Source organism: Eubalaena glacialis, chromosome 11, assembly GCF_028564815.1.
Source record: "Eubalaena glacialis isolate mEubGla1 chromosome 11, mEubGla1.1.hap2.+ XY, whole genome shotgun sequence".
Classification (NCBI taxonomy): domain Eukaryota; kingdom Metazoa; phylum Chordata; class Mammalia; order Artiodactyla; family Balaenidae; genus Eubalaena; species Eubalaena glacialis.
The window spans coordinates 97,156,859-97,182,089 of record NC_083726.1 but is presented as its reverse complement, the minus strand read 5'-3'; the positions used below and the strand labels follow the sequence as shown (position 1 = coordinate 97,182,089).

General features: G+C 35.0%; 1 protein-coding gene across 10 annotated transcripts in view; it reads right to left on the bottom strand.

Moving 5' to 3' along the window:
• Positions 1 to 25,231, bottom strand: part of SOX5 (SRY-box transcription factor 5) — a 992,512-nt gene that overhangs the window by 316,323 nt on the left and 650,958 nt on the right. For all 10 annotated transcript variants that reach the window (XM_061206370.1, XM_061206379.1, XM_061206380.1 and 7 more), the window contains one exon: positions 22,978 to 23,104. In XM_061206370.1, the coding sequence (XP_061062353.1) occupies positions 22,978 to 23,103 (126 nt within the window). In that variant the 5' untranslated portion in view covers position 23,104. The remainder of the gene's footprint in view (positions 1 to 22,977; positions 23,105 to 25,231) is intronic.

The window sequence follows — 25,231 nt, the reverse complement described above, 5'->3', positions numbered from 1 at the left end:
GCACCTGTTAATTTGAGATTATACTAGTATCACTCTACTGATTATTTACAAAGACTGCGTATAAAGCAGTGGGTGTTGAATTTTACTAAACACCTTTCTGAGGATTTTCAAACAAGATTTCTCCTTGAGCCAGTGAGGATATAGACCAGGGACTGGCAAAGCTTTTCAGTCAAAGGCCAGATAGTAAATGTTTTCAGCTTTAGGGAAATAGGGCCTTTGTAGCAACTACTCAACTCTGCCATTGTGGTGCAAGAGCAATCTTGGACTCTAGTAAATGGATGGGTGTGGCTCTGTTCAATAAAACTTCTTTTTTTTTTTTTTAAACAAGTACAGACAGCGGGGCAGACTTGGCCACTAAGCCAGATTTAGCCAGCTAACCAGTTAGCAATAGTTTGTTGACCCCCAGTATAGATTATGCTAATATATATTTCTGTTTATCAAACTCTGCTTGCATTTGCCCAAATAACTCTTTTAAGTCATGGTCTATTAAGTCTAGTAAAAGGCACTGATAACTTTCTCTAATACTTTATTTAGAATTTCTGCATATATAATCAAAATGAGATTGGACTTTCTTTTAGGGGAGTGATTTGGTATTTTAGTTATGCTAATTGGAAAGTTTATTTTTTTGCTCTGGAAAGTTTTATACAACATGGGAATTCTCAGTTTCTTAGAAATTGAAAATACTGAGTTGGTTATAGGTACCATTTGTGGAGCTATTCTTTGGCTTGGAAAAAAAAAAAGTATTTTATGGAAAGAGTCTGTTTAGGTTTCCCATTTTCTTTGTAGTCCTATAAAATCATGCATTTCAACAACATTATCAAATTTGTTAATAATTTTAAACAGTCGTATTTGCCAGTGTATGGTCAATGGGAAATAACTTCCCAGGGATCGATTCAAGAGCCTATATATTAAAGAAGGGCTCTATGATTGATTAAGTGTGGGAAACATTATGCAAGATAAAGCTAAGTCTCTGAACAAAAAAGACTGACTTCTCAAAACCTTTAATATACCATGTGGAATGTCAATATCAAAAAGTGAGATTTATGAATTACATTATGAAATGCTTCACTAATTACTTTGACTATAGAACCTTTGTCTGTGTGGAACATGTGATCTTTAGAACACAATTTTGAAAATGTTAGAATACATTATAACAATTTATAACATCTCCTTGAATGTAATAATGTTACCCTTAATCAGTTCTACTTTTGTGTATGTGTTTGTTCTTTTTCATTTATTAATCTAGGGAAAAGTTTCCCCAATTTTCTCCCACTTCATTTATTTCCTTCCTTATATTCCTCAGGATCTGTTCTGTGCCTTTATTAGTGTTATTTTATTACAATGTTTTTCTGCTTCCAAAGTTAAATGTTATGTTCTCTTTTCCCCATTCGTTCTATTTAATACTGAAGGCACTTAAAGTTATACATTTGGCTAACACTAGAACTTTCATCATTTCACACAAGTTTTGATATCCATGCTGCTGTTTTTTAAGCATCTTGTAGTTTTGATTTATTTTAATATAAAAATTATTTAGAAGTGTACATTTAAAAATATTTTAAGTGATCTATATATAGACAGCTAGTAAGTCAATTTTTAAAAATATGTTCATCAATACCTTTATGTATTTATTTGTGTTCTGTTTAATCCATCTGTAAAAGAGAAAAGAATACTTAAAAATCTCTCAGTATAGGGATTTCCTTGTTGGTCCAGTGGTTAAGACTCCACGCTTCCACTGCAAGGGGCACGGGTTCGATCCCTGCTCAGGGAACTAAGATCCTGCATGCCACACAGCCAAAAAAAAAAAAAAAAATCTCAGTATAGTTATGTCTCTATCAACATCTCATATTTCTAACATTTTTCCTTTCTTTAGTTTAATATATTGAAGTAACTTTTTCTTTGTAAAGTTCATTTAATGTATAATATTCATGACACTTTATTTCTAGATAACAACATAAAAGTACCCTGTCTCAGGTATTTGATTCAACTTGGTCTGATAATAATGATACTTCTGACCTCTGTCCGTGAATTTTTACCCCTCCTTTATTTTAACTCTTCCATGTTATTTTGTTATATGTTTAACATTTTTAAGGAGCGGAAAACTAGATTTTAAAAAAATCCAGAAAATATTAATCTTTTAAAAGGAAAGTTTACCCATTTACATTTAGTGTGATAACTGACAACTTTTTACTTCTTGTTTTATAGACTTTCTCTTTCTGTTTATGTTTTTTTCTTTCTCTTAGTTTTTCTGCATATTTTGGAAAATACTGTATCACAATGACTTTTTAAATATTGAAGATTTCCTCAAAAATAATCTCTAATATTCAAGTATGCTATTTATTACAGGCATCCAGTCCTAGAATAAGGCTCTCTACCATTCCATATTTCTGGTGGTTATGGTTGCCTGCCTTTCAGGCTATTGTCCTCCCCACCCCCCACGGCTCTGAGATAGGAGGTGATAGTGAAGTTTGCCAGGGTCCTTTCTTGTTATTTTTTGACATGTTGCTGTTTCATATGACATAGAATGGTATCTGTCCTCCATGGCTTTCTATATCAAATTCACAATTTAGCTGAAAGAAACTCTTCAAAGTTTTAATATATGAGTGTTCAGAGTGCTCATTAAACATGTTTATTAAATAAATACAGGGGAATGGGAAGTAAGAGATAAGGGAAAGCTTAATATTTTTGATAGTATCATATCACCTTACCTCTAAGTCCTGAGCTTAACTAAAAAAAAATTACTTCTCAGTGTTATAAACAGTTAAACATAGGAGAGAGTGGCTATTTAGTGACTTTCTCTTTTATCCAGAAAAGTTGCTAATCTGTCTAATCTGATCAAAATATATATATATATATATATATATATATATATTAGGGAAGAAAATTATCATCAGGGAGAAAAAGGAGAAAAAGACTGAGTTCAAAAGTCACTTTTCAATATTACCTCCCAAACAATATAGAGCATTAATTACCACAGCAACTTTAGAAATTTTTGTCATTTTCTTTTCATTGAAAAACACCATGTTTGTGACAGTATTGAACATAAGCAAACTTCCTTGACATTAAAAAAATCCCATGTTAGGTAAACAGCATGGTACCAGGGCATCTTAGGAAGGATTTACTAGTCAAATCACCCTCTAAATTAATGTGTTTTCTTTTTCATAGTTCTGGTAGTGGGCAGAAGGAAGCAACTTATCAAGAAAAAAGAAAAAAAATACATTACCCCTGTTCCACATCACTTGTAAGCTAAATAATTTTTTGTGTGTTTCTAGGGTCTGGACTATGAATCCATGGAACTGGAGAACAGAAACACATCCTTATACTAGAATTGTAGCCAATCTATGGCTCAAAAAGTTGACCCAGGGAGAGGATGTTTTAAGTGGCCAGGAGCAGTACATAAACTACAGGACTATTTCCAGCATGGTAGTCCTGTGAAAACTCTCCAAGGTAGGCTTGGTGAATATACTTCCGATTACTGTGTCTATAAGTCAGTATCTTACTTACTAGATATATAGCCCCAGTGTGAGGATGTACCCCAGTAATGCCCAAGACAGACTTACATTATAGAAAAGTAATTATCTATTGTGGTGGCTAAGGCCCCTTGGGGGAAACTATGAACAATCTATTTTGGTGGCTAAGACCCCTTGGGGGAAGCTATGAACACTCTCTCTAGAAAAATTTGTAAGTGTATCACACAGTTTCAGGGGGTTCACAGATTCCATAAAGCTCACCCTACAGTCCTTAAAGTGATTTAACACCCAGTTTAAAACACTTGCTCTAGAGGTTAGTGGGGAAGCAATTCACTGGGCTATTCTTTAGGGATGAAGAGTCTTCAGCTGGGGGCACAGAGGAATAAAACACTCATATGGTATTTTAAAGCTTTACCTCACCCCTTCCTTGACTCAAATTTCAAGAGCATGTACTAAGCACAGAAAAATATGTATTGGATTTTGGTTGATTTATCAACATTTTAAGATGGGAAGAAAAGAGGACATTTCCTATACCTAGAACGTAAAAAACACATGAAGGGAACAGCTACAAGCTGGCAGAGGAATGAGGCAAATTAATCTTACGACCTTCTCTCTCTCTCTCCCCTGTTAATAAAGAAATTAAAAAGAACCTGAGGAATGAAGCAGTGCCTGGTAAGCTCTGGAAGAAGAAATAACTTGGGTACTTCTATTTAAGGCATAATCCGCTTGCTAGTTCTCTTGAGCTATCCCTCTACTTGACTAGTGGAAGAACCAATGTCTGAGTCTTATTTCCCCCTATCTCTTCACCACCAATCGATTCTTATGGAAAGTATAAAAATTAACTCTTACATAAATAGGCTATTTGTAGAATAACAAGGGATTAAAATGAAAAGACAACAAATATATTCTTAATTCCAATGTATAAAGATGAAATGTCATTTTTAGATAAATAAAATCTATTATTCTACTCAAAGTGGCCATTGGATCTAATTGTATCTTATCTATTGTAAACTTAATATAAAATATTTTTTCTATAACAATTTTAAATGGCTCTTGTCTAACCCCAAATTGCTTTAAGTGTATAAGGGGAGAGAGAGAGGGGGGAAGGGAGAGGGAGGGGGAGAGGTAGAGAGAGAGAGAGAGAGACTTAAATACCATCTCTCTTCTAGGCAGCAATTTCCCCAGATGAAGAGGTCACCACTGTTTAACAGTGTGCTGCCATGTTAATTTAGTATGACAAGATAAAGCAGTAATCTCAGCTCGTGAAGGCTGTAAACCGCCTGCTATCCGGGGACATGCTCAAGTCGATTTGCACTGTATATCACTTTATACAATTGCCATGACAAAGCCCCCTGAGTTCTGACATGTACATCTCTCTACCCCTCTCTTCCTGTAGCCCCCTCTTTTCTCTTTCATTCCCTCCCAATTTTTTTCTCCTTGCTTCATGTCCAGGTAGACCACATCTAATCAGCACTAATCTCTGAAAACTTAATGCTCTGAACGTGACAAGGGACACACAACACACACCCCTCTCACAACCACTCTGTTAAGTCCCCAGTTTAAGAGAAGATGTTCAGGGACTTAGATAATCCATTGATCCCACTTGCATCAGCTTTTATATTTCAATCTGTCGTGTTAAGTTGTCAAGGGGAGCGATTAAACTGATGTTTTGTGATTCAAGATTTACTTTCCTAGGAATGATAGTTTTCAAAGCTTGTCTTACTAAGTTCTGCTTAAAGATTATCCCTGAGAAAGTTGATATATCTTTACTGGTATAAATCGAGTAATAACACTATAAAGTGTTTTAGGTAAGGACATTTTGGAGATATGCAGGGTTATAAACATAAGAATGTAAAACTGAATAAAATATGGAGTTTTTAAAAAATGTCATCTGTGTAGTTCTCTCTGCGTGAAGCAAAAACACCATATGTAAAAAAGGGGGAAAAACATGTTTCTATCTATGTAAAACAAAAATAATTATAGACTCACTGAAGGGGACATAAGAGAGCAGGAAGAAGAATTTATATGATAGGAAATTAAAAGATCACACGAAACACATTAGGAAGGTGACAAGTCAAAAGTTTTATCCAATAAAACAAGGGCAGAAATATATGTACAACTATCAAGAATTAACAGCTAAAGATACACATATTTTGGTTAGGTGTATCAGTTTTAGATGTGTTAAAAGAAAGACAATAGGCCCAAAATGGAGTCACTTATGCTACGCCTCCTGTCACCAAACTGGGAGTTAACTTAATTACAGTTTTGGGCTCTCCCAGAAATGGAATCCTAAACCAGTCAATCAGGAATCACTGTGAGGTGATCTGCCTGTTAGACCCCTGCTGTCCCCAAAGCAAGTGACCTTGTCACAACCAATCTGCTTTTTTGCTAGTATAACTTCCTTGTCCTACTCCTTTCTGCTTGTGAAAGTCTTTCATTTTGTACAGGTCTTCAGAGTGCCCTTCTATCTGCTAGATGGGATGCTGTCCGATTCATTAATCATTGAGTAAAGGCAATGAGATCTTTAGAATTTACTCAGTTGAATTTTGTTTTTTAACGGATGCAACCTGTCAGAATTCTGATAGGTCGAGCTGTTATATTACAAAAATTCATTTGTATTGTGTCTCTTATTCATATCATACCCTTTTTACATCATCTCAAGCTACCCTTATGGGTAAACAAAAATGAGAGATGAAAGGACTAAAAAAGCAATAAATACAATACTAATCAACAAAAAAACTAAATCCCCCACATTACCTCTAAAATTCCTGAAATCAAATAGAAATTTTAAAATGTACTGCAACTTAAAAATCACAACAAAAAGTGAATATGATAATAAAACCATAGTAATAAACATGTACCTCATTAACTATTTCCTAAAATAAAATCATTACGTAGCCTTTAGAATGCCCATGCAAGAAAACTGAAGCAATTTTAAAATATATTTTGTTCCAAAGTATTTTTGCTGTTTTGTTTTGTCTTGATGTTGCTTCCCTCTGGTAAACTGTTTGGAGAGAGGTATAATATATGAAGCTGCAGAAGAATGCTTTGACTTCTATCATTGATTTGAAGAGCAACTGGGCTGAGAAAATTAGAAGGGTGACGAAAAGGGAGTTCACATCAACTGAATACTCATGATATGACAAGCACTGTGCCAGGTAATTATTTCATTTAATCATTATATCAACTCTCGTTGAATTAAATATCATTATTTCAACATGTAGATATGGAAAGTTGCACTCAGAATGTCTTCTCTGAACAAAGGTTTTGGAGACATTAATTCATCCATTCAACTATTTTGAGATACTGGCTGTGGGTCAGCCACTGTGCAAGACTCTAGGGATACAGTACTGAACAAGACAGAACTTTTACCCACGGGGACCATTTCTCCTTTAAATGAGTTTGGATCTCAAGTTCAAGATGAATTACATCCAAAGATACTGACAGGGCTACATGGTAAGACTACTGAACCACTTATAATGGGGAGAGAAATGTGGGTAATATTCCTCCAGGTTACTAAAAGGAAAGCATGACTATCAGGAGACCAAAAGAAGACACAGTGCTTTGTTCTGGTAATTAATAGTAATTAGTCAATAGCGTACAAACTATTCAAGAACTAGAGCGTGCCAGGCATGTTTCAAGGCCACTTATGAGAATTCTATTATTTAATCCTTATGACCCCTCTATATATTGGGAAGTGCTATTATTATCCCCAATTTCAGATGAGAAAACAAAGACACAGCGAGATGCCACAAAATAAGACAAGATCACACACATCATAAAGTGTGGAATTATCATTGGAACCCAAGCTGTTTAAGGGAGAGTGGAGGCTCTTTACCACTGCATTCTGTATCTCATTATCTTATCAAAACACAGTTCTGACTTGGCTTACGTAGATTTGTATTGCAGTGGTGGTTGCAGCTGACGAACAGCCTTAACAACATTAAGCAAAAATTTAACTGCCAATGAACAATATTTGTGATAATTGAATCTGTTATAAATATTCGACTGAGGGACAGTGTCTCAGATTGAATGAATGGTCTCCTCTTTAAATAGACAAATATACCAAAAAAAAAAAAAAAAAGAAGAAGAAAAGAAACTTTTTAATCACAAGAGCTTGAGATTTCTATTGGATTTCTCATTTCAAAAGTGGTTTTCCTTAACTTTGGGTTTTCCTGTAAGTTTCTTAAATTTATAGGAACTGAAAGCATCTGACATTTAATACAATGTACCATTTTTCTCCTAGATCAAAGAACTTAAACATTTCTTTAGGCATTTTAGCTAATAACTAACATTTACTAAGTTCCTGCTACATTCCAAGTACCAAAGTGCTTTATGTGAATTGAGTTCTTTAAATATTACAAGCACCCTCTAAATTAGATGCTATTGTAATCATCCCCATTTTACAGATGACAAAATAAGGTACAGAGAATTTCCATAACTTACCAAATGCCATACAGAGATCAACCAGCAGAACTTGGCATTTACCCAGTAATTTTGTCACTAGAGGCCTTCTAAACCATTATTTTATGCCAACAGCAGAGCTTTATAGCCAGAGCACAAATTAATACTAATCTTTATGTGAAAGGTTTAGCAAATAATCTTCTGAAGTTTCACATATTGCCCAACAGCCTATGCAGAACTTCGAGTACACATTCTGAAATAGTTAAATCTGCTGGTCAACTTAAAGCCAGCTAGAAGAAAATTTAAAAAGTTATCTCTTGAGTTAAGGTAGAATAATCAAGCAACAACTGTTCCACCTACATTTCCCACAAGTATTTCTAAAGGTTTCTAAAATTATTTATTCTGATAAACTACAAAAATGATTTTAATGTCTGTATGAGTGGAGAGGCAGTGAGCACAGATATTGAGTTCTGAAGTCATGAATCCAAACTCTACCACTTATATTTTAAGCAAATCCCTTTATCTAAGACAGCTATCTGCCTGAGAAATGGAGATAGTCACAGATGCTGAACTCACTGGGTTGATGGAATTGGCTAAGATAATAAACGTAGGGTGGTACATAGAAAACGTTGAAATATTATACATTCCTATTATTATTAATGGTGAAATGCCATATTCTAAAGAGCACTGACTGTTTGAAATCTTCCATATCTGGGTCGCAAAGATCCGACTATAGACAGGCTATAAAATATCTTCACACGAGACTTTCAAAGTTGCTTCTTATGTTCTACTGATGACCCTGGGGAGATCAGAGTCTCAGATATACAAGAAGCATGTTCTCCGACTCCTGTGTCCCCTAGTGTGCAAAGCATGCCAGACACCACCACAAGGCCTAAAGATGGATCCTGGTTACAGCCCAGCTATCTCCCCTTTTCCAAGATGTGTATTTACACAGAGGGAAGGGTCCAGAAGTGGCAGGAGAGGTGGTTACTGAGCTTAGTACATTATTAAGTGTAATGTTGTTTAGCTATTGTAACTTGTTTTCTGTTACTCATTAAAATAGGTTTTCTCTTTTTACATGGTACATATTTTATATTTGCACATAATACATACTCTATATTTGTACATAATTTGTAATACAAAGCTACTTAATGGTAGCTTTGCGATTATATTCATTTTCATATCCTACCTCCACTTAAAAATTTTTATTTACCCTTAGAATATTACTTTCTCGCTTAGGGACATCAACCAACAAGATTAACTGTTTTGTCTGGAGTCAGGCTGGATTTTTAAAAGCTAAGAAGAGACACTGAAGTAAACACTGCTTCTCTATATAATGATAACATTGTTTGCTCTGCTGCCACAGAAGCAGCCCTGACTAAATAAGACACAAAATCCAGTCACTTGTGTTCATTTACTTTATCATGTGATGTCAGTGTCACAGAGCCGGCCAAGGCTGCTCTCCTTACATTCACACCTCATCTGCTCACATGTTTCATTCCTAAAAATGGTCTATAAAAATTTTTGAAAGCATTTTGCCTTTGTACAAAGAAGATACGTAACCAAAGAGACTGATTACAATTGTCAACCTAAGTTAGCTTCACATTTATTTCTCATTTCAAATAACAAAGAACTTTCTCCCCCTATCTAGTAGAATAGAGAAAAACATAAAATTTACTTTCTACAACAAGAAATGTGGAAAATGGCATACAATGGTCAAAACTGGTAGCATACTGAAATACCATCATGAATGCAGTTTTAATGCCAGCATAAATTATGGGCATCTCAGACCTTATGGAGGAAATAAAGAATTTAAATACACTTAAAGCTTTTAAATATACCTAATGGAGCATTAGAGTCCTAAATATTTTGAATTCATATTGTCATTTCCTTTTTTTTAGAAAATTTTAACATTTTATTGGAGTATAATTGCTTTACACTGGTGTGTTAGTTTCTGCTTTATAACAAAGTGAATCAGCTATACATATACATATATCCCCATATCTCCTCCCTCTGGCGTCTCCCTCCTACCCTCCCTATTCCACCCCTCTAGTGGTCACAAAGCACCGAGCTGATCTCCCTGTGCTATGCGGCTGCTTCCCACTAGCTATCTATTTTACATTTGGTAGTATTTATAAGTCCATGCCACTCTCTCATTTCGTCCCAGCTTACCCTTCCCCTTCCCCATGTCCTCAAGTCCATTCTCTACATCTGCATCTTTATTCCTGTCCTGCCCCTAGGTTCTTCAGAGCCATTATTTTTTTTTTTTTTAGATTCCATATATATGTGTTAGCATACGGTATTTGTTTTTCTCTGACTTACTTCACTCTGTATGACAGACTCTACGTCCAGCCACCTCACTGCAACTACTCAGTTTCGTTTCTTTTTATGGCTGAGTAATATTCCATTGTATATATGTGCCACATCTTCTTCATCCATTCATCTGTCGATGGACACTTAGGTTGCTTCCATGTCCTGGCTATTGTAAATAGAGCTGCAGTGAACATTGTGGTACAAGACTCTTTTTGAGTTATGGTTTTCTCAGGGTATATGCCCAGTAATGGGAGTGCTGGGTCGTATGGTAGTTCTATTTTTAGCTTTTTAAGGAACCTCCATACTGTTCTCCATAGTGGCTGTATCAATTTACATTCCCACCAACAGTGCCAGAGCACTCCCTTTTCTCCACACCCTCTCCAGCATTTATTGTGTGTAGATTTTTTGATGATGCCCATTCTGACTGGTGTGAGGTGATACCTCATTGTGGTTTTGATGCGCATTTCTATAATGATTACTGATGTTGAGCAATCTTTCATGTGTTTTTTGGCAATCTGTATATCTTCTTTAGAGAAATGTCTATTTAGGTCTTCTGCCCAGTTTTGGATTGGGTTGTTTGTTTTTCTGATATTGAGTTGCATGAGCTGCTCATAAATTTTGGAGGTTAATCCTTTGTCAGTTGCTTCATTTGCAAATATTTTCTCCCATTCTGAGGGTTGTCTTTTCATCTTGTTTATGGTCCCCTTTGCTGTGTAAAAGCTTTTAAGTTTCATTAGGTCCCATTTGTTTATTTTTGTTTTTATTTCCATGTCTCTAGGAGGTGGGTCAAAAAGGATCTTGCTGTGATTTATGTCATAGAGTGTTCTGCCTATGGTTTTCCTCTAAGAGTTTTGTAGTGTCTGGCCTTACATTTAGGTCTTTAATCTATTTTGAGTTTATGTTAGGGAGTGTTCTAATTTCATACTTTAAAATGTAGCTGTCCAGTTTTCCCAGCACCACTTATTGAAGAGGCTGTCTTTTCTCCATTGTATATTCTTGCCTCCTTTATCAAAGATAAGGTGACTATACGTGTGTGGGTTTATCTCTGGGCTTTCTATCCTGTTCCATTGATCTATATTTCTATTTTTGTGCCAGTACCATACTGTCTTGATTACTGTAGCTTTGTAGTATAGTATGAAGTCCGGGAACCTGATTCATCCAGCTCCATTTTTCTTTCTCAAGATTGCTTTGGCTATTTGGGGTCCTTTGTGTTTCCATACAAATTGTGAAATTTTTTGTTCTAGTTCTGTGAAAAATGCCATTGGTAGCTTGATAGGGATTGCATTGAATCTGTAGATTCCTTTGGGTAGCATAGTCATTTTCACAATGTTGATTCTTCCAATCCAAGAACATGGTATATCTCTCCATCTGTTTGTATCATCTTTAATTTCTTTCATCAGTGTCTTATAGTTTTCTGCATACAGGTCTTTTGTCTCCTTAGGTAGGTTTATTCCTAGGTATTTTATTCTTTTTGTCGCAGTGATAAATGGGAGTGTTTCCTTAATTTCTCTTTCAGATTTTTCATCATTAGTGTATAAGAATGCAAGAGATTTCTGTGCATTAATTTTGTGTCCTGCTACTTTACCAAATTCGTTGATTACCTCTAGTAGTTTTCTGGTGGCATCTTTAGGATTCTCTATGTATAGTATCATGTCATCTGCAAATAGTGACAGCTTTACTTCTTCTTTTCTGATTTGGATTCCTTTTATTGTTTTTTCTTCTCTGATTGCTGTGGCTAAAACTTTGAAAACTATGTTGAATGATAGTGGTGAAAGTGGGCAACCTTGTCTTGTTCCTGATCTTAGTGGAAATGGTTTCAGTTTTTCACCATTGAGGACAATGTTGGCTGTGGGTTTGTCATACATGGGCTTTATTATGTTGATGTAAGTTCCCTCTATGCCTACTTTCTGGAGGGTTTTTATCAGAAATGTGTGTTGAATTTTGTCGAAAGCTTTTTCTGCATCTATTGAGATGATCATATGGTTTTTCTCCTTCAATTTGTTAATATGGTTTATCACATTGATTGATTTGCGTATATTGAAGAATCCTTGCATCCCTGGGATAAACCCCACTTGATCATGGTGTATGATCCTTTTAATTTGCTGTTGGATTCTGTCTGCTAGCATTTTGTTGAGGATTTTTGCATCTATGTTCATCAGTGATATTGGCCTGTAGTTTTATTTCTTTGATATTGTGATATCAAAGAATATTCATCAGTGATATCAGCCTGTAGTTTTCTTTCATTGTGGCATCTTTTTCTGGTTTTGGTATCAGGGTGATGGTGGCCTTGTAGAATGAGTTTGGGAGTGTTCCTCCCTCTGCTAGATTTTGGAAGAGTTCGAGAAGGATTGGTGTTAGCTCGTCTCTAAATGTTTGATAGAATTCACCTGTGAAGCCATCTGGTTCTGGGCTTTTGTTTGTTGGAAGAGTTTTAATCACAGTCTCAATTTCAATGCTTGTAATTGGTCTGTTCATATTTTCTATTTCTTCCTGGTTCAGTCTCAGAAAGCTGTGCTTCTCTAAGAATCTGTCCATTTCTTCCAGGTTGTCCATTTTATTGGCATACAGTTGCTTGTAGAAATCTCTCATGATCCTTTGTATTTCTGCAGTGTCAGTTGTTACTTCCCCTTTTTCATTTCTAGTTCTGTTGATTTGAGTCTTCCCCCTTTTTTTCATGATAAGTCTGGCTAATGGTTTATCAATTTTGTTTATCTTCTCAAAGAACCAGCTTTTAGTTTTATTGATCTTTGCTAGTGTTTCCTTCATTTCTTTTTCATTTATTTCTGATCTGATCTTTATGATTTCTTTCCTTCTGCTAACTTTGGGGTTTTTTTGATCTTCTTTCTCTAATTGCTTTAGGTGTAAGGTTAGGTTGTTTATTTGAGATGTTTCTTGTTTCTTGAGGTAGGATTGTATTGCTATAAACTTCCCTCTTAGAAGTGCTTTTGCTGCATCCCATAGGTTTTGGGTCGTCGTGTTTTCATTGTCATTTGTTTCTAGGTATTTTTTGATTTCCTCTGATTTCTTCAGTGATCTCTTGGTTATTTAGTAGTGTATTGTTTAGCCTCCATGTGTTTGTATTTTTTACAGATTTTTTTCCTGTAATTGATATCTAGTCTCATAGCATTGTGGTCGGAAAGGATACTTGATATGATTTCAATTTTCTTAAATTTACCAAGGCTTGATTTGTGACCCAAGATATGATCTATCCTGGAGAATGTTCCATCAGCACTTGAGAAGAAAGTGTATTCTGTTGTTTTTGGATGGAATGCCCTATAAATATCAATTAAGTCCATCTTGTTTAATGTATCATTTAAAGCTTGTGTTTCCTTATTTATTTTCATTTTGGATGATCTGTTCATTGGTGGAAGTGGGGTGTTAAAAGTCCCCTACTATGACTGTGTTACTGTCGATTTCCCCTTTTATGGCTGTTAGCATTTGCCTTATGGATTGAGGTGCTCCTATGTTGGGTGCATAAATATTTACAATTGTTATATCTTCTTCTTGGATTGATCCCTTGCTCGTTATGTAGTGTCCTTCTTTGTCTCTTGTAATAGTCTTTATTTTAAAGTCTATTTTGTCTGATATGAGAATTGCTACTCCAGCTTTCTTTTGATTTCCATTTTCATGGAATATCTTTTTCCAGCCCCTCAGTTAGATTGTCATTTCTTAAAGAATCATTTCTCTTGAACGTGCTCCCCCCATCTTCCTATTAGATTTTCTATGCTATAGAATTCCTTTCTATTTTTTAGCTTATCACCCCCAAGTCAAGGTATTTGTTGAAACTTTTATTTTTTTATTTATCTTATTTACTTATTTTGGCTGTGTCAGGTCTTAGTTGCAGCATGCAGGATGCTGGTTGAGGCATCTTTAGTCATGGGATGTGGACCTCTTAGTTGCCGCATGCATGTGGGATCTAGTTCCCCGACCAGGGATCGAATCTGCGTCCCGTGCATTGGGAGCAGAGTCTTACCCACTGGACCACCAGGAAAGTCCCTGTTGGAACTTTTAAAAGAGAAGCTATGTGAGTCTAATTGCCAAAATATGTGAGAAAAAGAAATTGCAATGAAAGTCCAATGTTACCTTACATTACTTTTATGACTTTACTTTCTTAAGATCCATATTAAGTGCTAATGGTTGTGCTTTTTAAAGAGACTGCTATACAAAGATTACTTTTCCTTTTTAGGTCCAGTGGATAGTAGTATCTAACTAATACAGCCAAGAGGAAACATGGTGTAAGTATTATTTGAAATATTTCGAGGTCCCATTAGCAATTTAGTTATGGAGTCTTGTAGATTTCATTCCAATTCCCAGCATTCAGGCACCAGCACTGCAAAATTTTTATTTATTTTGGATTCTCTTAGGTAAGTGTCCTTTGCAAGTATAAAATAAGAAATGACAAACTCATTGCTATTATCACTCATATTAAGTTAATATAGTGCCACTAACATCAAAATTACTTTCTAGTTATGTAAAATGATCTCCATTCTCTATTTCTCATTTTTACCAATCTCTATAAAATCTCACATTTTGGAAATAAATAGAAAGACAAAAACAATTAATTGAGTTAAAGAAAGAGTCAAGAACTGAATGAAAATAGTGACAGACGCTGTCAAATAATTTAATATGAAAGCTAGTTATAGGCACACAAAGAGCACAGGCATCCGCTAAAGCACTGTGTCCCAGACATTTGGATTCACAGATAAGTACAATTTCAAAAAATAATTTGCAAACCAATACAAGGTTCTAAGTATATTTTGTTTGTTTGTTTGCCAAGTAAAGATATTAAAACTAAAATTATCACTACTTTATCAACACTGGATCATGAAAGAAAAGTTAAAGAGTATAATCTCTGAATAAACTAAAGAAATATATCATACAGTTTTGTAAAAAACTAACTGTACCGTCTCTGTTTACTAAAAAATCAGTGAGAACTTTATCATAGACCAATTGATCTTTATTAATCACATACAGTAAGAGAAACCTAGCCTGACTGCAGGAAGGTTTGGCAACCACCCAAGAGGCAGTATATGTAAATTAGAAGGAAGTATGTATCAGAGCACAGTGGTGTTGATTCTCCTACCCCCTCTCCCTTCCTGATAATGGCTCCATTGAGATCCACAAGAGGATCCATTAAGAATGTTTTCTGATAGAGGCAAACTGAAAGAGAGAGGAAGAAGAGGAGCAAATGAAAAGAATCAAAGGAAGAAAATGAGGTAGAACTGAAAACAAACATCTAAGATACAGAATGAAGGTTGGTTCCCAAACTTTTGATTATTTTTAACTTCCAAATACAAATGATCATATCATGCAGGTATGAGAATAACAAATGAGATCAAGATGAACACCTAGCCCTTCCACAAATTCAGGAACGCTATTCAAGTATGCCTCCAGCACTGCTTCCTAGCATCCTTGCTATTTCCAGTATCCTGGCCAAGTATTCCACCATTCTTTCCACTTCATTCAAGGTGGTAACCCAGATTAAAGAACACGAATAACTAAAGTAGCTGTTTTTATTCCTATTAATATGAGGCACATATTTTACTAACTTCCCTACATTTTACATTAAGACCTTTACAGGGCACTTTGTCTTTAGTATGTTTTCTTATTTTTTTCTTACTTAATTATTTCTTCTGGGAACAAGATATTTATGACAAAAGCAAAACAATCCACAAGTATAAAGTAAAGACTCTGCATCAACAGTAATGATCCAATGTGTACGTATTTTTTGATATCTTGGAATCTAGTAATTTTCTTATGGGAACAATTTCATATTAATATGTTTCTGATCCCCACAGATGAGATACCTTTCAACTGTGAATCTCCTTAGCACTTGTTAGCCTGTATCAGGGTTCTAATATTTTGTATTACAATCTCGTGATTTTTGTGCTTATCTTACCTCCATACTATGTAAAAAACTACATGAGGGAACAGACTAGTTCTTACTCATTTCTGCATCTCTGCTGATAGGTATTCATTGTATATATTTGAGTTGAATCTTTCCACAGGACCCCTATTAAATGAAAGCCATTAAATTCCATTAGACCAAATCTTCTTAAGCAAACACATTTTGCCCCATTACCACAGCATTAGAAGTTCTTACTCATTCCCCTGTCACTGCATAGCACTCTGTGAAGAAGCTAACACTAGACCCTCATTAAGTGTCCTGAACTACCTCGCCATTCCCACATAGTGCTTTTTTTTTTTTTTTCATGTGAGAGTACGTTCATTAATTTCTCAAAGCCTAGTTAGCTTCAAGCTCAACATCGTACTTCAAATACTGTGGACATCATATGAATCAAGGTTTTATGGCAACAGGACAAAACCAGATCTATTGCACAACTTAATCCAGTGGCTCTGATGGACCCCAAATGATTGTTCTTCACATGTCCTCATTCCTTCTAGCCCTGGGGGTAATTTTCAGAAACAATGTAAGTGTAAAGATTGAACCACTTACATTCAAACGCAAGCCTAGGATTTTATCTAGATAAACAGGTGTGGTATTTTCTGACAACATTTACAGAATAATGTTTGTAACAATGTAATTTCATTGTATGATAAACATCAAGTTAGCATAAAAAACAAATTCAAACTTGTCACCATTTTCACCTTGTTTCAATTGAATTGGCCTTGTTCAGATAAGCAAGCCTATCTCTTACAAAAACAACAGTTTATAGATCAAGTGTGTGAAATTGGGTATGTGTGTGTGTAGAATTATACTGCCTACTCTCATAATTTTATACTGCCACACTGCACATACGGTTTCCAAGCTTACTTTATCTGAATCTTTCTGAATCTATTCTCCATGCTATTAAACTGAGCACATTCCACATCATTCAAAAGTAATTACATTTTTGTCTAGAGTGTAGGAGAATGCTCTTTCTAAACAATGAAATTCTCATTATTAGAACTGGCACAATAACCGTACTCGTGTTAACAACAGTATGCATTATACCATCACAATAACTTAGGCTAAGTTTGATGTACAAAGGTAACCAGAAATTTAAAAGCTTATAAAAACCACCATATAAAAATAGGAACCTTTACCATACCATAATTAAGGTCCTATTCTGTGACTTATTTTTAAATAACACATGCAGTTTTCTCTTTTCCTTCTTAAGTTTTCTGAACAGGACTTCACACATAAAATTATCCTAGTCAAACATCGAAAATGCATTACTAACAACTGTCAGATTGTAAGCAAAATTTATATAAAGGTTATTTCAAGACACAGCTATCATATAGCAATTAAAATTATATTGGGTAAATAAAGACTCCTAGGAGTTGACAGTGAGCCTGAGCAAGTAAAAGCCTCTCTCTGTCGTGAGCACTGAATGAATTCTTTCAGGGTTTAAGTGTTTAAGGTTGCATTTCATACACTGGAACCTTGCTATAACTTTATACTTGGTTCTCAGTTATATGTCCAGCTTCTATAGAAGATCAACTTAAAAAGACACTTTCTTCTCCTTCTGCTGGACTTCACAAAGAAACTGACTCACATTGAATGTTGCTTTATGGTAACTATTGACCCTGCAGTGTTTAAACACATTAACGTTAAGATACATCAACTTATTAAACCTAATCAATACATCATATCCCCAGAGTTCTTTAACAATTCCAGGAAAATCTTATCAATATAAGCAATAATGAGATAATAGAATATATTATAGCATCACATTTCCAAATCCACTGGATCTTTAAATGCTAAAAAATTATATGCAAACATAGTATTTATTTCATTTGAAATTCAGCTGTCCGTAGAGAGAACAACCCAAGTTATTTTTTAATACTGTATTCTTAAAATAAATAACTGTATGCTTTAAAAATCAATCTTGGGAAGCAGCCACTCTGCGGTTATACAAAACTGTTCACTCAACTCAAGAGGAACTTAAATCAAAAGAGTTTGGTTGAGATAAAAGAAAACATTTTATGGGGGAAAAAAAAGAAAATTGATTATTCAGTAACCACAGGTGGTCAGGACTTTCATTTCACATCACATTTGACACTAGAACAAGCATCTAACCAGCACAAGTAGCATGCAACCAGACAAAACGAGCACCAGCATGGCCACCATAGAGTCCCCTGGCTGCCTCTCATGCTGCTACTTGATTTCCCTTCAGACTTAACTCTGTTTCCTTCTGGTGCTCATAAATAATCACACTGACTGACATGAAGAAATGTTCTGGATAGTCCTTCTGCATCATGAAATAAATCCATCTATATCAGGACTATCATTAAAAATGAGCCAGAAATTATAGTGTCTCTTGCTTGTCTCTGAAAATCTGAAGTGACAGCCTCCAAACTCATGTTAAAAAAAGAGGCAGAGGGGACAAGAAGGGTAGATTTGCCCTTCATAAACATAAAGCCCAGGACTGCATTTCCACTCATGTCATAACCAGACTTGCCAACCTTGCCTTTTAGCTTTTTGAAGATTATATGGGAATCAAATGTTGCTATCAATTGCTTGGCAAAATTATGAGAGCTTCAGAAAAGGCCCAACAGAATCAGTCTTTTTCATATTTATAATTATGTGTCTCAATCTTCTATTGATTAGAAATCTGACAGTATTTTATCATTATGACATTACTATAATTATATATATAATAGTTATATAATATATATAACTATATATGTTATAATTATAATTATCTGATAGTATTTCTATGTGTATAATCTGCTTAGGAAAGCTCATCTATAGTGCACTCTGAACAGTGAGTATAGAAGGAACAGAAGGACTTGTAGTATTTGTACCAGTTACAGCTGTTTGGGGAGTTACTCTTAGTTAGCCACTTAGCTTATTTCTCCAAAATATTAAGGCAAAAAACACAACTTCAGAAAGGAAGAACTACATCTTTATCTGACCCAATTCCAAACCTTAACACTTGCATACCCTGAATATGAACATAGGACCCTAATTCCCCAAAATCTTTATACGGTAACAGTCATGAGGTGTACAGAACTTCTATCTCAGGAAATATTTTCCAACCTAAATTTTATACTGAAAGCATTTCTCTATAACTTCAAGTCAGCATTAAAGGGATTACTCAAAAGTTTTACTTTGTCTCTAAACTACGTGGGCAATACAAAATGTAGACCTCTCAACACCTCTCTTTGGAGTATGAATGTCACACATAAACCAGCAATGAAATCTGGAAAGCTGGTTTTTTTTTTTCCATAAATTGAACTGTATGATATAAAAACCATGAAACATTCTCTCTGTTTTCAAAGATACTGAATAGGAAAACAAATAAAGAATGTATTTTACTACTGAAAATAAAAGAATTTGTTATGTGAATATGACAATGGCCTAGTATCCAGAAAAAAATACAAGGAATGTGTTGAATAACAATTCTATGAATGTATTCAATCATTTTGATAAATGGGTAAAATATATCTTAATCAGCTTAATAGCTGAATATATCATGACTATTGTAACATACTTTCTGCACAGTAGTAGATTCTACTCTAGTTCTAAAATTTCTAGAAAATCAGCATATTCACCATGAATAACATCTTAACAACTTTGTTCAAAACATATTTCCTACTTAATCATCCACATAAACTCTGCCATTTAATCAGTACTCATAAATTGAGTATCTATTATATGCTAGGTATCAGAATTACAAATGTGTGTGTATGTGCGTGTGTATGACTGTGCCTTTAAGGAGAAATACAGTGCATAGAAAGCCAGACATGTAAACATATAAATTATAATACAGACCATGAGAAAAGATATAAACAAGTACCATGGATAAAAGAATAATGCAGCAACCATTCTGCCTTGGGAAGTCAGTGAAAGCATCTAAAAAGAAGCAATTTTGAACTCAGTCTCGTGGGAGAAACACAATTCACCAGGACTGTAAAATATGAAAAAGAGTTTTCCAGCTAGAAAGAATAACTATGTGTCATTTGAGGTCACCTGGTATGTTTATGAACATATATGAAAATCTTTGCATGACTGAAGCACTGGGTCTATGGCGGGATGTGGCCAAAGAGGAGACAAAAGCCATATTTTGGTGCTGGTCTATATAGAGTTTCATGCTAAGATAGTTTTAGACTAAATCCTGTAGGCAACAAGGACATACACTAGTTTCCAAAGCGGGATAAATAATCCAACTCTTTTCTCAGGGAAATAAGTCTAGTGGAAGTTGAAAGGAAGACTGGAAAGAGGAGAGGCTGGAAATTTGAGATCATATAGGAGATTCTTCAACTGTTAGAGATGAAAAGCTGGTGGAATCAAGAAACTTTTGAGGCAGAAACAAATTTAGAAACCAATTAGATATATAGTAAGAGAAAATATCAGTGCTGATGTCACTAAAACTAAGTTAAATCATTTGTATACCAAGTGTATTAACTTCAAAAACAGTAGATCTTAGTCTTTTTTGCGCTACAGATCTACTTGAGAATCTGGTGAAAACCAAAACCCTACTTACATATGTGCACATACAGAATTCTCCATTCATCTTCAGGAGATCCACAGACCAGAGTTAAGAACTTCTCTCCTAGATAAAGTTGCTTGAGGAAAGGAGTTGTGCCTTATGCAAATCTATTTCCATAGTGCACAACAAAAAACTTGGTACAAAGTAGGCAGTTCATAGGTTTCATTTAGTTAAACTGAATTCTCCATTACAAACTGAATGATTTCATTATCACTAACACCCTGCATCACAGCATCCACTCATGCCAACTATAGTATGTAATTTAATATACTTTTCTCATACCCATCCTTGAGTATTTAAGATAATTTCCCCTTTATCTTTCTGGTATTCTTCTAGTAATAATTATTTATATTCACTCCTTTAAATGTGTGTGTTCCTGTTTATAGCAGTATTACAGGAAAACCAAACCAAGAAGCACTCTCCATAGGGTACTCCCTGAAAGAAGGCAACGGTCAAAATACTGAGAGGGAAAAAGCATGAGCACTGATGCAATGTCAAACGGGGAATCCGACCTCTCTACCCTGTTGAGCTGCATACTACCATTTTCCCCCTTTATTTTCCTAGTTTAACCTTTGTGAGAGGAGGCGAAGAAGTTATATCACTGCACGTAACTAACATGAACTCATAGTAGAGGGAAGAAAAGGAGGAATTATGGATTTAATTTACCAAATGAGAGATGATCAGAAAATGAAACATGTGTGTACTCTTGTGAAGAGCTTATAATGTTTATAAGCATGGAATCCAAAGCCAGACTGCCTGGGTAAACCCTGGTTCTCCCACTTACTAGCTGTGATCTGGAGCAACTATTTAACCTCACTGTGCCTCAGTTTCCTCCTCATCTGTAAAGTGGGATTAATGATAACACTTCATTGAATTATTGTGAAGGTTAAACGAGTAATATATGTCACGTGCTTGAAACAACACATCTGTAAAAGCACTATGTAAGTGTTAGCGAAAACATTATTTTTGGTAAGAAAATTTTGGCACACAGTCAAAAATACGCAGAGAAATTCTGACCTATGAGGCTTAAAATGTTGAATGGAAGTATTTAAATCTAATGTGAATTATCAAAGAACAGTGTTTATTTCCCAGATATTAGAAGATAATCTGATTCTTCTTGCTGATTTAATTCCACATACAGTAATGCAATGACATACACAAGTGGGCATATTTCAGTACCGAACATGTTTATGATATGTAATAATTTCCTAGAGAACGTCAAAAAAACAAAAAACAAAACAAAAAAAATAAAGGATTTAACAGAATCAGAGCTGTTCTTAAAGGTATGAGGATGTGTGATGAAATATTTTTGTTGGTGTGTTCTGGTTCAAATTAACAGCACTGACATCCTTGAAGTAGAAGAAGAAGGGCCACAAAAAATGTGACATCCACCCAAGAAGCCATGTTGAAAAGGCGAGGGTGGCTTTACCGGCACCTAAGTGCCCTGCTACCTTGCTGGCATGCTGATTCTATGCATTTAAGTTCTTAAGAAGAACCTAAAGGCCTTATTTATTTGTGTGTGTGTCTGCTGTTTAAGCTTCAGCCAAAGATGCTATGCTGCCTTCTTCCCTCTCATCCATGAAACCACAGCTTCCTAATCCTCTGCAGTGATCCAGACCCCAGGATGAAGGGCCAGATAAATTATCCTGAGCTGCAAATTCTAGAATAGGAGGTACCAGGGAATTACTGAATTATCAGGGCAACAGAGTGAATGAGACTGAGTTAAAAATTAGTGCAGTAACATTAGAAAAGTATTCTCTCTTTGAAACATATTCTTCTGTAATATTCCCAGTACTGTAAGAAATACTGGAATCCAATCTGGGCAAAGCAGAAATTGAAAAAGCACTGATTTATTGTGATGGAAATGTTCAAACTATGTTGCAGCTTTATCTGGAAAAATCTTTTACTAGAAATATTATGATACCTAACTTTCATGAGGACTAATTTTAAATGTGTTACTTTAACATTATTCTTATACTATGTTTTTCCCCTAATTAAGTTGGGAGTGCCTCAAAAGCAGAATTCTTGAAAAACAAAATCAAACCAAAACAAAACAAAACAAAAATAGCCTATTTATACTCCCTACTGGAATCAATTTACTTATTAAGAATTCTAAGATGTTAGGAGTGAATCTTGTGTATGGCTGTTAAGTAGTTGATAATTACAAAGCCTAGGACTGAAGCTAAACTACTAGAGGAGTAGACTGGTCACAAAGTGAGTGTAGGCACAATAGACCATGAGAAACCTACCATTGTATTGTGCTGAGAAGTGGGAGTCCTATGGCCACAAGTCTCTTGCGTCAGCAGAGAAACTGGCTGAAATTCCTCAGAGTGAGGCTTGTTGGGAAAACTCACATGCAAGGGAAGGTGAAAGGCTGGGAGCCCGTCACTCTCCTCTTCTTCCACTTTCTGTCTGCTTGTCACCATGGCTACCTCTCCATCTGCTTCCCCATACGGAGAGGCTGGTCGCTTGGAAGACATCCTGGAAGGAACAAAAGAGGAGAAAATAATGAAACCTCCACATAAATCCTTAATGCCGTTATTGTGTGGTTAGGGGCCATTGTAACAGAAATGCCTTTTTGTGCTGGCAGAGAGCAGGAAACCATCCAAATACCACTGCAAAGCACACGCAATCAGAAACAATGGCCAAGCAGGTAGCAACAGAACAGTGCTTGTTTGTTGTAAGAATAATACACTAATATAGCACTCTCTTGTATTCTGGCTTCTTAAACAAGAGAATTCACCTAAGAACACTGCATAATGAAAGACCGTTCCATTTTAAAGGAAAGAAAAATACCCATCTCATTTTACACTTTGATAGACCTTATTGAAGACAGGACATCTATGAATAGCAAATACTGTTGGCAGTTAAAAGAAGAGAAATAACTAAAATTTCTTTCATCAAAAAATAAAGTAAATGGATGGTTGCCATTATAATGATTTGCATTTTATTAAAAGTAAGATTATTATAAAATATAGAAATATTTGTTATCAGCAAACCTCAGATCACAAAACAAAAAGTTTCATATTCGTTTAAAGCTTATTAAGAATTGAATAAATTTTACAATCACTGTTAATTCTGAAACATTTGAGAATTTTTCTCTCTCACCTCCCCATCACCCAATTTTGGCATTTAGTTCTAATATAAAATTTGCAAGTAGTAAAAAAGGTAAGAATATAAAAATATTTCAGTTTTATTTCCACAGTTCTATGAAATATTTAGATGTGGTTTCTCAGATTTATTTATTCCTTAGAATACCTAAGTAAAAGAAAAAAATCAAATCAGGATGTTTTGTTTTGATGAGCTAATGCCTATAGGACAATGCACTTAGATAACTGAACAAAAATTAAATATTTTTTTGTACTTAAGTCTGGTTGAGAATGTTATCAGAGGTTAAAAAATAAGTGGCAAATATTTTTAGTTAAACATAAGAAATCCTTTTCATTAAAAGTTTTACACAGAAGCAGTACAGAATTAAAATTTTTAATTAAAAAAAAAAAAACTCTCTTGGATTTACAACTTGATCTGAACTTGAAAAAGCTCTAATTTTTGTTCAACAAACAGTGTTTACAGAATCATCCATTCTTACCCTAGACCAGTGGAATAGGAGGCAGGAAAGTATTAACTAACTGCCACATCACTTCCTTCATATATATCACTGATTTTTAAATTTAAAATGTACTACCAAAAAAGGGGCCTCTAATCACCGTTGAATAATACTATTCTTAGTGTTAGACGTTTAAAAAGAAAAGTGTATTCAAGGGCTGAATATATTCTATGAAGATAAAATAGCACAGTAGAAAAAAATAAAGGGAATTAAAATACTGATTCTGCTACTTACTACATGTGAGACTCACTTTAATCTCTATTTCAATTTACTCACCTTTAAAGTGAGATGTCATATCTACTTGTAATACTTTTTTGAGAAGGAACTGTTTCCATATGAAAAGTGACTTGTAGAGCACTTTGCTCGGAGTAGACAATCAGTAAACAATAGCTGGTGTTTATTTTACAAACTTTAAAACTACAGTGGGATCCACCCCCCTCAAAAACAGAGAAAACAAAAAAACCTCCAAAATAACAATGCAGATTGCCTTCTAAGACTTAAACTGTAAAATCAACATGAAATACACAGTCTCCCAATAGAGAAATGCTCCCTGGCCAGTCATACTTGACAGTAAACTGATCAAAGGTATTAGCAAGTGTTAAAGAAAAAATGTTAATAGCAGGGGTCTTGATCAGCTGAAGAACAGAGGAAGAGGAGGAAATGATAGTGGTTACCATGTAAGCACTGTTTAAAGGAGAAGCAGACTGACTGGGCCAGCACATTTCAGGTATCTTTATTTCTGATCTCATTACCAAGGTTTACTCCAAATACACTCTAAGTATGTAGAAAGAGTAAGGGGCTGGAGTTAACAGAGTTAGAAAAGTCTCAGTCTTGTTGGCGACACCATATCTATCACCAAATTGACAGATTAAACTATACATAGTAACTCTTAACACTAGAGACATTTAACTACCACTGTTTTGTTTCCATGCTCTCCAAGAGAACTTCTGATTCCCGTAAAGAGAATGGAGTGACAGAAAAGGCTTAAAATACATAAGGTC